This window comes from Canis lupus, chromosome 14 (genome assembly GCF_048164855.1).
Source record: "Canis lupus baileyi chromosome 14, mCanLup2.hap1, whole genome shotgun sequence".
Lineage (NCBI taxonomy): Eukaryota > Metazoa > Chordata > Mammalia > Carnivora > Canidae > Canis > Canis lupus.
Window position 1 is genome coordinate 15,110,655 of NC_132851.1, and position 13,572 is coordinate 15,124,226.

The 13,572-nt window shown below is 33.5% G+C and overlaps 1 protein-coding gene across 1 annotated transcript in view; it reads right to left on the bottom strand.

Annotated features, from left to right (window-relative positions):
* The window catches only part of CSMD3 (CUB and Sushi multiple domains 3), a 1,168,727-nt gene that overhangs the window by 831,028 nt on the left and 324,127 nt on the right, over positions 1-13,572 (bottom strand). Inside the window, exon 5 of the mRNA XM_072774281.1 lies at positions 1,135-1,342. Within this exon, the coding sequence (XP_072630382.1) occupies positions 1,135-1,342 (208 nt within the window). The remainder of the gene's footprint in view (positions 1-1,134; positions 1,343-13,572) is intronic.

The window sequence follows — 13,572 nt, forward strand, 5'->3', positions numbered from 1 at the left end:
TAGCTTTACCCACTTGTGCAAGTCAGAAAATGATGTTTTACTTAAACATCACCTTCTTTACCACTCCTCAATCCATAGAGTCCTTTTCATTATTCTTCTTCCCTCAATATCCCTTAATTTATTCCACTTCTTTATCTCCATCAATACCATTCTAATCTAGGCTGCCATGATTTTTTTCTTGGATTATAGCAACCACCTCTTAAGTGATCTTCCTACAGCTAATTGAGCCCCACTACAAATCACTTTTTTTGCACTTAGTAAGAATAATCATTTGAAAATTAAAAATTCAAATCATTTGAAAATTCAAATAATCATTCAATAAATTCATTTGAATTTATTCAAATTCAAAACTCTTTATGTAATTGTTTTTGATAAAATACTTTAGTAAAGTCCCTCAGTCCTTATCAAATCCTTTTCATGGCTCGAAAAAACCTTCCTAGTCTAGTGTTTACCAATTATATTATAACAATCTCATCGTTCTTTACGCAATTACTGATTCATAATCTATTTTACACTTTAATCCTATCAGACTTTTAAAATAATATAATGAAACATTTTCTTCTAAAAATATTACACCCTAAGAGCATGTTCTGAAAACTCTACAGTTACCATGAGACCATGTCTTGAAGTCCATTAAAAAAAAAAAAAACAACAACAAACAAAAGATCATACTAACCAAGATCATACTGTTTAATTTTTGCCTTCAGATAACAGATTAAGTAAAAGGTCTAGCTATGAAAACAAAGGGAATTTTTTTTTCCCAGGCTATTCAATTAATTTGAAATGAAACACAAACTATAGACTAGCATGCTAAGAACATAACTATAGATTACATTAGGAACAACTCTTTTTCTTTATACAAGTTGTTCTTAAGTCACATTACTTTTTAATGATAGATAATGAAATACTGATGGAAAGTTCAATCTTTCAGAATTCCAACCAATTCAATATATTAGTTCCCTTATCTTCAAAAATATCTCTCAGCTTTGATAGCTGCCCCTACAATTTTCCTGTAACTATAAGTTCTTTTAAATAACTAAACTTTTAAAGGCCCCTATACAGCTGTCCTTTGACCTTCAGTCAGCATCAGGCAATGACATCAGTGCTAGGTTAGAATTGAAACTATTTACTTACCATATTGTAGGTGGTTCAGAACCTTCTATTTCTAAGTAATCATACTTTTCTTCCATTTGGAAGTCAGTAAATATGAGTGAGATCGTGTCCCCAGGCTCTGCTACAATGGTCCAAGTGCAATCAGCATTGTTATGGTACTCATTAGGAAAACTAGGGCTTGAAATGATGCCACTGGATCCTCTCATTGTTCCTCCACATGCATCTTCAGCTGTTAAAACAGGGACAAGATGGTCAGCCATAAGTAATTAAGAAAAATGCAAGTAAGGCAACTCTGTTAACATTTTTGGATAAAAACAGCAGCCCAAATGTTGTGACACCAAGTGCATATTATACTAATAAAGATTAAGTAAAATAAGACATCTGTGAAAACATTTTAAACACATATATAAAAATATAAATTATATTTTGACAACTTTATAACCATTAGTTGAAATAGAAATGAAAGTAAGTAAGAATCTACAATCCTATTAGATCTCAGGATAATAAGATGAAGATTTTCTTTTCATTGATTAGGTAATAAGGTAAATAAAACAAAAGCAACACTATTCTTAAGGCCTATTATGGGAAATATTTTATTACCTTGTACACATTCATGGTAGGGCTTGAAATTTATTTATTTATTTATTTTAAAGATTTTATTTGTTTATTCATGAGAGATAGAGGCAGAGATACAGGCAGAGGGAGAAGCAAGCTCCTGATGCAGGACTCCATCCTAGGACCCCGGGATCACAACCTGAGCCAAAGATAGACCCTTAGCCACTGAGCTACCCAGGTGTCTCATTTTTATTTTTTTAATGTAGGTATGTACAAAATAAACAATGTAAGAGAAAATATAATATTTTTCAGTGGCATTTTTCAAAAGCTATTGAAAGTGTTTGTGAAATTAAACTTTAAATAAAAATACACTGGGACACCTGGATGACACAGGTTGGGTGTCCAACTCCTGATTTCAGCTTAGGTTATGATCTTAGGGTAATGGGATGAGCTCTGGGGTGAGCTCTACACTGGGCATGGAATCTGCTTGAGATTATCTCTTCCTCTCCATCTGCACTTCCTCCCACTTGCATGCACATGTGCTCTCACTCTCTCAAATAAATGAAATCTTTAAAAAAGTACATCACTTACCTAGGAAACTTTAGAGAGAAAGAATATAATTAATCAATGTATCTTTGGTAATGTATTGCCTGTAACTCTACCAAATAACGTAAATATATTTTGCTAGGTATTTATATATGTATGTATAATATTATAAATAAGATTTTACTAACTTTATTAAGTTAGTTCCCAATCCTCAAACAGGGATCATAGGTTCTCCACAAGTCTACTTTTGGCCAACAGTGTACACTAACAGAGGGGATACATGACCATCTATGTTTAGTGTGAAATGTATAAGATAAAGTTTTTTGTTTAATAAAGAAATTGAAGCTATAAAATTTTTCTTATAATAACACTGCTTAGGATAGTCAAGTTAATTGGTTACTAGTTTACTTGTGCAATAGATTATCTCAAGATTTAGGCTGTTATCTTGAGCCATCTGAAGACTCCATCAATCAAAGTCAAATGTTAGAGGAAAACATCTGGCTCTAATATCACCAAATATTATTTTATGTAATGACTTATATACCATAACTTTAATAGAGATGGACAACATCCTGCTTAACTCCATAATGGACCACGAATAGCAAAGTGCTTTAGTACTAGGTACAACATTATTACTATACTATATACATTAAATAACATTAGCTTCTTCCCATAACTCTTTATCCATTTAACTCTGTAACTCATAAATTTAAAGCACAAGTACATTACTCTTAAAAGATATTTAACTTTTATCACCCACTACTGTAAAAATGATACTTATTTTCACTGCATGACCTTCCTCTATTTTTAAGTTTTTCAGGTAATTAGAAGAACTGTGATCCTGTCTAGACTATGAGGAAATATTACTACAATTTTCTTGGCAGAACACACAGTGCCTTCCTTCAGTACCTTAACTTTAACTGTGGTAAACATGTCCTGCTGTCCCCTATACCTGACCTCAAGTTACCTCTACTCTTTGTCTTCCCACTACCAACACCAGGATTGAGTGGTACTTTGGAAAAAAAAATGTTACACTGTCATATATTTGTAGTATAACTAGTACACAACCTATTCAGACCACAGTTCTGTGACCTACCATAGTTCTGTGAGCTACTTATTTCTGTGTCTCCAATCTCAGGTAAACATATATATCAGTTAACATTAAAATTAAAGAAATAAAATCCATTTTTATTAAAAAATCTCAAGTCATTGATTAATATACCCAGTCTTGGGTACTCGCAAAATAATTGACTTCATTGGGTTGTTTCTTTGCTCTCCCTAGTTTGGGAAGGAACTGCAGAGATAAGCGGGCTCTTCTTCCCTGTTTCCCTTCTACTATTTTTGTTCATCACCCCTACTCATTGAGCATCCTGTGATTCCTCCTGGAACTGGAAGTAGAAAGGATCAGGGAACATGAATCCTTTTACTTGTCTGACACCAATTTGGTACCATTTCCAAAGTTTTTGGCAGATGATTAAAGAAAGATTTTTTTTTTTTCTCATGAACTTTTTCATGTGATCCTCAAAGGTATCCCACGCAGTTCCCTTGTTGTGGGGGAATGTGTCTGTCTGTTTGGCTGCCTACATTTCTCCCTTACAATATGGATATAGAATAACATACTTCCTCCTTCCAACTATGTCTCCTTATCCTTCCAGGTGGGCCTCTCGGACAGGATCTAAGAGAGTTCAAGACCACAAATCCCTCACAAAAGTCCTACATTTAGTCAAATGAAAACATACCTCATTTATTCTATCTCCTGTGGAAAAGCAGTTTGTTCCCAACTGCAGCCTTTTGGCTTTACCATCAATATTTAAGTGTTTCAACCGTGGTTTGTAATAATACACTAGATCCCCAAAGCATACAAATCAATTTCTCTGCATGGCTTCTTTGAAGTTCCTCAATGTGGGCTCACAGAAGAAAGAAATAAACCCAAACTCCTGATACATGAGATAGGTCACAACTCATAGAATACCTCTCTCCAGGGAAATTTTTATTTTACAGCGAAATAACTTCAACCCAAAAGTATGAGTGACTTCTACTTGAAAACAAGATGGGAACACAGATTTTCCAGCATTGAAAGCAATGTTCTTGCCAATTCTCATATCAAGTTCTTTGTTCAACACTCCTGCTTACCTCTTTATTATTACAGACACTATCTATCATAGAATCAGCATCTGACAAAATTGTGAAAAAGGTAGTTTGCTTTTAGTACATGTTAGAGGTACGCCTGAGTGGCTCAGTGGTTGAGCATTTGCCTTTGGCTCAGGGTGTGATTACAAAGTCCCGGCATCAAGTCCCACATCAGGGTCCCTGTGAGGAGCTTGCTTCTCCCTCTGCCTATGACTCTATTTCTCTCTCTCTGTATCTCTCATGAATAAATAAATAAAATCTTTTTAAAAAAAAGTCGTGTTAGATATGTAACAGTTTGGTTAGGTGACCTGACCTGAATGCTGTCTATAACCTTTGTAATGTGATTTGGCCTAGATTTAATACAATACTTATAAAAGCCAATACATTTTCTATAATCATAGACTGTTGTAGTAGAATGTATTACCTAAACTAAAATTTTTACTTTATAATGCAGTTGGATCAACTAAAGAAGGCAACATTACAATAAGCCATGAAACCCTAAAATCCAGCACTGTGCTTTCTCTGCTAAACATTGCCTGGTCACTGGTTAAAATAAGTTGGTCTTTGAGTTCATTCAGCATTACTCTGTCTTGGCCACAAGGTTTGCCTGCTGGATTAGTGTTGTCTGCAAGATCTTCTGTCCAACAATTCACAGAAAGGACAGGAGTCACAAAGTTTGTTCAAGAGAATAATTTCTTAACAGACTCCAGACACATATGGGATCATATTGGCTATTTGTACAAATTTTCTGTGAATTTTAAAATGAATTCATTTGGTCATCTGCTGAAAACATATTCATTGATATTTATAAGGTACTGAAGGGAATTGTGTTAGTCTCTCAGGCTACAGTCATGATCAAAAGTTAGGGTAATCGCTGCGTTCACTGAGCATTCTGTCCAGTAAAGTGTGAGGCTCTAAACAAATGATAAAAGAAACACTAAGTTACATTTCTATCAGGTACTGTAAATAAGGAGCAGTTAGTACTGATGTCATATATGTGGGCTTGAACTAGTTAGGGAACTTAAGAACACAGATTCTCCAAGGAAGTGATTAGAATCTGAAAGTTTAGATTAGAAACCTGAAAGGTGAATAGTAATCATTAACTAAATGAGAAACAGAAGAAAATATGTTCTGAGCAGGTATACGGACACTTTCACTGGAGGAAATGGGCATTCTCCAAACAGAAAGAAAGTCTGTGTGCTGTTGCCAAGACAGTGAGGGGTTATGTGGTACTAAATACATTTGGAAGGGCAACTAGGGGCTAGACCTTGCAGAACCTTTTTGATAAGCTTTATGGAATTTCATTAGAGCAACGGAAAGTTATTGATGGGTTTTCAACAAAGACAACATGATTGGATTTGGGTTCTGAAAATATCATTCTAGAAGCTCTTTGGAGTTGACAGAGGAATAAGAAAATAGAGGATTAGATTAGGGGGCTGAATCAAGAGTTCAGGCAAATTTTTACATGCTCTATTGCCTCTTCAAGGTATCAATCTTTTGTTTTCTGGTGTTTTAGTGTATTTTTATCTCAGTATCTTCAAAAGATTAATTTGATCTTTGTAAGAACTTTTGAATAAATAGCATCATGAAAAAATAATTTAGAATACTCCTCTTGGGCCTGTTTTTAAGAATATTTTTTCATCTACATAGTAAAGCAATGTGATTAAATATCTCCGGTTTCTCTTGTAGGTAACTAGAAGTTGTCTTGGCTTCAAAATGTAGTTACTTATCATATAAAGAATATAGTGGATAATAAGAAGGTTGATGGTTTCTATACTCTTGTTCTAAGTTCGTAGGTTGTAAGATTGTACTCTACTTTTAAAAATATATGTATATGTACGCACATATACATAAACCGGGTGATAGAAATTTTCATGTTAAGAAGATGGCAGAGTCAATCTATTATAAAACAAGAAGAAAACAACCAACTCAGCCAATAGAATCAATGAGGGTAATGTGGTCTTTTAAAAATAAGCATTTTATTTAATACTCTTTTTGACTTGAGACTTATTCCAATAGTCTTGGGAAACTACTATCAACTTTCTCTTAAATTCCTAATGCACTAAATCTATTGATAAAAACTATGGCTATTAAATTAAAAATTCTATTAAACCTAATTTTCTTTGTTTATAATACAATAAGGCTTTTATGATATAACTTTGACTTTAACTGAATTTATGTAAACTTGGTAAACAATTTCTTTAATCTCTTACCTATGGAGCAGGGAGAAAAGTCACATATAAAATAAAAATTAGTTTTATTTAACAGCAAATGTTAGGAATAAAATTCAATATTTTTCCACAAATAAATTTTTCCTAGAATTTATTTTACTTACTTTTAATTTCTGTGACATTCATTCAGATACTGAAAATACCAGACTTTGTTTTGGTTAGGGTATGAGACCATACATTTCATTTAAGATCTTGTAAATTGGAACTGCCCCAAAACATGACAGTTAAAAAAGAGAGAGAGAGAGAGAGACAGCATCAAAAAAAAAAAAAAAAAAAAAAAAACACTTAAAACAGTTTTCTGTTTTCTGTAGCCCATCTTTGCAGATATTGATCTCATACTGTGTTCTGCCCTATTATTAGTTTCTTCTGAAATAGCTTAGGGATGGGGCACAGGGGTGACAGCTTAGGGGTTACAGGAAATAGACTTGTTTATCAAAAAAGATAAATGAACTGTAAATTGTAGAAAATGAGTACACTTGGTGAATTCCAGATGCTAAGCACTCAATCCAATATCAGACTATATCACGGGAAATTTTTTTTGGCAACTCTCCCTTGCTTAATCTCAACCTTCCATTAGCAGTCAAGTAAAACTGACATCTACATGGGGATCCTTGTTTCTTTGTAGATAGGCATCAGTGTTGTACCTCTTAATTAGATAAACTATTTAAATAATACATTCATTAATCATTATATTTATATTACAATATAATTATATTATATATGCAAAGCAGCTGGTCTGTTTCTGTAGCTATCTTTGTTTATATTTTGTAGTTCAACCTTATGCATCTTCATGTTTAAGGAGAAACACTCTTTTTCATAGAGAAGAAAACTGAGCAACAGGGTATTTAAATTGTGCATCTTCTGGATTGGTAGCTTTATTTTATGTTTTTCAAGGCATAACATATAATGCTGTTCCAAGTTTTAAGGAAAAGAGATGTCAATTTTTGATGATTATGGAGAAAATCAAAGGTCCTTATTTTCATTTCTCAGTCCAGTCCTTTTAGCTCCTTTCATACCAAAACAGATAAAATTAATTTATATGAGAATCAGATTTATAACAACCTGAAGAAAAACATTCATATTCATCCAAGTGAGCACTTTATAGAAAGGGCAAGAAAGCTAAGCATAATGACACTCAGTATTGAGGGTGTATTCCTAAATATTCAAATATGCTGTGGAGCAAGTATCTTACCTTAATTTATATTTACCCTTCTAAGAGAGATGTTTAGAAAATGAGAAGGTAAATTGACATCTTGAGGAAAGTAATTAACCAATAAGTGGATTTTTTAAAAAAATATTTTTTACATATTCAGCTTAAAATCTCCAAATTAAAAAAAAAAAAGCATTCACTCAATGATAATTTAATTATTGAAATATTTGGAGGAAATATCTTTCAATCAAGAGGGATCCATGACACAGCAACAAGGAGCAAATTTACATTTTTTTCTTAAGAAAAAATTAAAACCTGAGAAAAATAAAACTTTTTTAACACTTCACCAGGGCCATACAGAATTGTGATTCTGAAAAAGGAGAGGACAAAAGGAAGGGTAACTCTATAATTGCCTGGCTTTTCATCTAGAAGCACATTCAGGACCAGAGATGGGGATTTTAATTAGAACGTGATGTTCTCGCTAAGCTAAGTAGATAGTGTTCAGGGAGCAAGATATGCTCATAGTTGTAAGACAGGATTCCAGAGGGGGAGCTCAAATATGAGCAAATACACATAAAGGGTGAAATTCCATATAGACAGTCAAAGAGAAACCAAGGATCTTTGTGCTGAATGACTCCAATTGAGAGCATGCAGGGTTGAGTATATTGCAAATTCCTCCAGTTAGGGTGGAAAGTTCTCTTTAAATAACCAGAGTATTCAGCAGAAACTTCTTAAGGGATGACTTCATTAAAGGGGCTAAGTAATCCCTAGAGTAAAAGAGGAAAAAGAAAAAAATCCCTAAAGTTTACCCTAGAACTGCCTTAACAAGAAAAAAAAATTTTTGAGGGAATTAATTAATTTATTTACTCATGAAAGAGCCTTAACAAAATGTAAAAACAAACTTCAAAAGACACTATCTGAACCAAATGTAACTTCACTTTATATCAGGATAAAACTCAACATTTTTTAAAGGAAGAAAAGTAAATCCAGACATTCAATAACATAAATTCTTCAAATTCACAATGTTCACCATCTAGTAAAAAATGATATAACTGCAAGAAGCAGAAAAATATGACCCATTACCAAAAGAATTACTACTCAATAGATGCTAAACAAAAATGATGGAGGTGATGGAATTATTATAATTTTGTTCTACTATTTAAAGCAAGGGTTGGCAAACTACACATCAGGCTATTTCTGACCTATACGCTTTTTTTTTTTGGTATTGCATAAGAGCTAAGCATGATTTTTATAATTTTAAATAAATATAGATAAAAACAAACTAGAATCAGAGATAAATATATGACAGAGACCATATATACCATGCAAAGTCTAAAATATTCATTACATGCCCTTTACAGAAAACAAAACAAAACAAAACAAAACACAGTGAGCATAGGAAGAAAGGTAAGATATAGTATAATCAGATAAAATTTTAAGAAACAAAATGTACATTATTCTAAATGAAAATAATTGCTCAACGGGACTTGTAGCAAATTGGATACTACAGAATAAAACATATTAAACTTGAAGGCAGAGCAATAGAAACTATTCAAAATAAAGGAGAAAGAACAGAACTTAAAAAAAAATTCCCTGTAGGAAAATATCAACCATTCTGACATGAGTAACGCTGAAGTTCCAAAAGCTAGTGGAGCAGAGTAGAAGCACAGAAAGCTACCTGAAGATATAATGGGAAAAAAATTCCAAATTTGATAAAAACTAAAAACCCACACACATAAGAGGCAAGGGGTTTTTGGCATCCTGGTATAACAGAGACAATTAGCTAAGCACCAAAATCCTTGTTCCATCTTCACATATGTGCTTTTGTAACTAGAGGCAGTTGCTCAAGCAATGTTTGAGTGCTTCTTATATCTAGTTTTGTCATGTACCTGAATTCTGGTGAACAATCAGTGGCATGAGCTACCATGGCAAGATCTGCCTATGAAAACTTCCCACAAGATCATATATACTCTTGTTTTCTCCTTATGTTATCAGGATATTGTGCCCCCAGTGACCCTAGAGACTACATGCTGATTGAAGACTTTTCCACACAGGTATTTGAAATCTCAGCCTCCCTCTAATTTGTAAATTCTATAAAGACAGGGATGGTATTTATTTTTGTTTACATAATACCTATATTATTAAAAGAGATATTGACATATACTAGAGTTTTATATGAATGTACTGAATTAAATATAAAATAAGTAAATGAGTAAATATAATTATTTGAACTGATCATCAAATTGGATTTGATCTCTGAACTATCTATTGGAAAGAATAGAAAGAGAATCACAAGGAATGTATCTTTATTCCAAAGCAGAGGAATAATATGGTAATTGGAGCACAAAGTCAAAATTAAGTAGAAAAATGAGAAAAACTGACAAATAAATTATAAGAACAAAATATATGTTGCATGGTAAATGCTTCATAATTGAAAGGAGAGCTTAATTGGAAAGTACTTATTGCTCTTCAGCACCTACAAGGTGGGAGTGAGTTGTTTTAGATTTTTCTCCACATTTAACTTCAATAAAGTGCAACTTTAATTATTTACAAAATTATATATGCAGAATATTCAAGAGAATCACCAGATAAAGCATATGACTTAATGTGTGAATTTAACATGACCACTTATACATTGGCAATAAACAAAAACATATCAGTAGTGAATAATTAGATACTGAAATTTAAAAATATCATTTCTAATAGGGAAAAATTTCAAATATTTAGAACTAAAAATAAATACTAAAACATGAAAAGCCTGAGCAAAGCTCTATTTGTATTTTTGAGAGAAAATACAGATCTATATAAATAGATAATTCTATGCTTTCAGATTGATAATCTAAAATAATGTTACTCCCCAGATTAATCTATAGTTTTAATGTAATCCCAATAAAAATTTTGGCATGTATGTGTATATGCATGTATGTAAATTGGCAACCTGATTTTTAAATTTATCTAGAATTGCAAAAAAATCTAAGCATAATTAAGACAAACTTGAAGAGGAAAATAAAGCTAAATAAGCAGCATTAAGGTTCATCATAAAGCCACACTAATCAAAACAATGAAGAATTAAAAGTAAACACAGTCCAGTCAACCAGTGCAACAGCATAAAGTCTTCATGAAAACATACACATTCATTTAAACACTTGATTTATGACAGGGGCACCACTGTAGAACATTGGGAATACAATATCTTTTCATTAAATGGTACTGGGTCAATCAACTATCCATACACTATAGTCAAGACCAGATGTACATTAATCTAAATATAAAAGGTGAAATAGTAGAGCCTCTGAAACAAAATGTAAGACAACATCTTCTTGTCTTTAGGATGGTCTACATTTTCTTAAATAGATACAGTACACTACACTAAAATTAGGAATGATATTCTCTAAGAGAAGATAGATAGTGGAAAATAGTTTCCACTACACATAACCGATGAGGGTTCATCCAAAATATATAAAGACCTTCTAAAAATCATTAAGGAAATGCCAAACAGCTAATAAAAAATGGAGAAAAGACTGGATCAGGCATCTCACAATGAAGTATGGACCAACTGCTCATGGACATATAAGAATGATACTCAACATATTAGTCATCACTGAAATTTAAATGAAAACTACCTTTCTCTACTACACACCCACAAAGATGTTTAAAATGACAAAGACTTTGGGGCACCTGGGTAGCTCAGTCAGCTAAGCAGTTAATTAGTGTTTGTCTTCAGCTCAAGTCATGATCCCAGGGGTCCTGGGATGGAGCTGTATCCGGCTCCCTGACTTTCCGTCTCCCTCTCCATCTCCATCTCCATCTGCCTCTCTCCCAGCTCATGCTCTCTCACATATACTCTCTAAAATAAACAAATTCATGAAATGACAAAGACTAATAACATAAAAGTTTAACAGGACTTTGAAACAACTATGATTCCTGTGTACTCCTGGTAGCTCTGTAAATTAGTACAGCCATTTGGAAAAACTCACTGGCAGAAATCTAATAAAGCTATCCATGTCTTATTACTTAATGTTCCCATTACTGGGCATTTTCTCAGACATGCAACAAAATATATTTATAAGAATATTCATAGATGCATTACTTCTAACAACCAAATCTGGAAAAGAAAACAATGATCATCAAAGATATCATATGTAAATAGTGGTTTAGTATTATAATGTATCACTGTCAATCTGTAAAAAATAACTACTACTACTATGCAAAAATATAATGGATCTCATAAAGAACACTGGTTGAAGAGTATATATTGTAAGATTCCATTGTATGGAGTTGAAAATAGGTAAATATAATCTGTGGCACTAGAAAGCAGATGGGTATTTACTTTCAGGAAAGTAGAGGATAGTGACTAGGAGGGAGTATTCCAGAGATACCTGACTTTCTGGTAATATTCTGTTCTTGATATGAGTGATAGTAACAAAGATACATTGGTTATGTGAAAATTCATCAAGCTATATACTTGTAAGTTATGACTTTTCTGTATACATGTTATATTTTAATTAAAAGCATTATGAAGAGGGAAAATACCCCAAAGTACACATCTTCTTCCATGTCAGCAAATATATAGTGAGATATCCCCTGAATCCCTAAGAAAATGGCCAAATCTGGCCTTCCTCTTGTTGAGTTTTGATTAGAAACTAAGGATGATTCAGACATTCATTATTGGTTTGGTCAGCAGTTCTCAAAGTTTAGCGTGAGTGGGCATTACCTCCTGGCCTTGAGACAGACATTGATTGCTGGGCCCCCATCCCAGAGTTTTTGATTCGGTAGATCCAGGAAAAGGACCAGGGAGTTGCACTTTGACAGCTATAATTTCAGGGAAAAGGCAGCCACTATCTCAGTTCCTCTATTTTTTAAAATTCATATCCCTCTTGATACCTCATTTTTGGCCTCTATCATTCTCCTTGAATCCCCACTCCTCTTTATGCTTTTTACTTTCAGAAGATAAATGTTAATGCTACTCTGATTTCAAAAGTGAGACTATTCAGGGTATGGTTTCCCTCCAAATCTTCTGAATTCTATCAAATTTGTTTCAACATAAACTAAACATTAGAATTATCTAGAGAATGTTACCTCTTAAGATGTATTTACTTAGGGCAGCCCTGGTGGCAGAGCGGTTTGGCGCCGCCTGCGGCCCCACGTCAGGCTCTCTGCATGGAGCCTGCTTCTCCCTCTCCCTATGTCTCTGCCTCCCATTCTCTCTCTGTGTCTCTATAAATAAATAAATAAAATCTTTAAAAAAAAAAGATGTATTTACTTATTAGAGAGAGAGAGAGAGCATGAGCACAGTGGGGAGGGGAAGAAGGAGAGAGAGAGACTCTCAAGCAGACCCCAGGCCTAGTGCAGAGCCAGATGGAGGGCTCAATATCTGGACCCTGAGATCATGACCTGAGCAGAAATCAAGAGTCAGGTCTTTAAATGACTGGGCCACATAGGCATTCCGGGAGAACATTTTAAAATGTCTATTATTCAGCCCCAACCTCAAAATTCTTATTGAATTGATAGTGGGGTAAACCTCAAGATTCATATTTAATTAGTTAATAATGAGGTCAATAGTAAGGCAATTAAAAAAAACAATTCCCTTAGGGGGCTCTAACACCTAACCAGAATCAAGAATACTGTACTTAAACTCATGCAAAACTGGGAATCCATTCATTTGAGTACTTAACCCAAATGTGCTCTTTCCATAGTTTGGCTATTGTTGATAATGCTGCTATAAAATTTCTATCAGAACCCTTTTCCTGAATTCACCACTGATTGCCTAAGGAACACACCCATGTTCAATGTGGTGTAATGGAGCTCTCTGTGACATTTACCATTATTATTAACTGATTCCTTTTG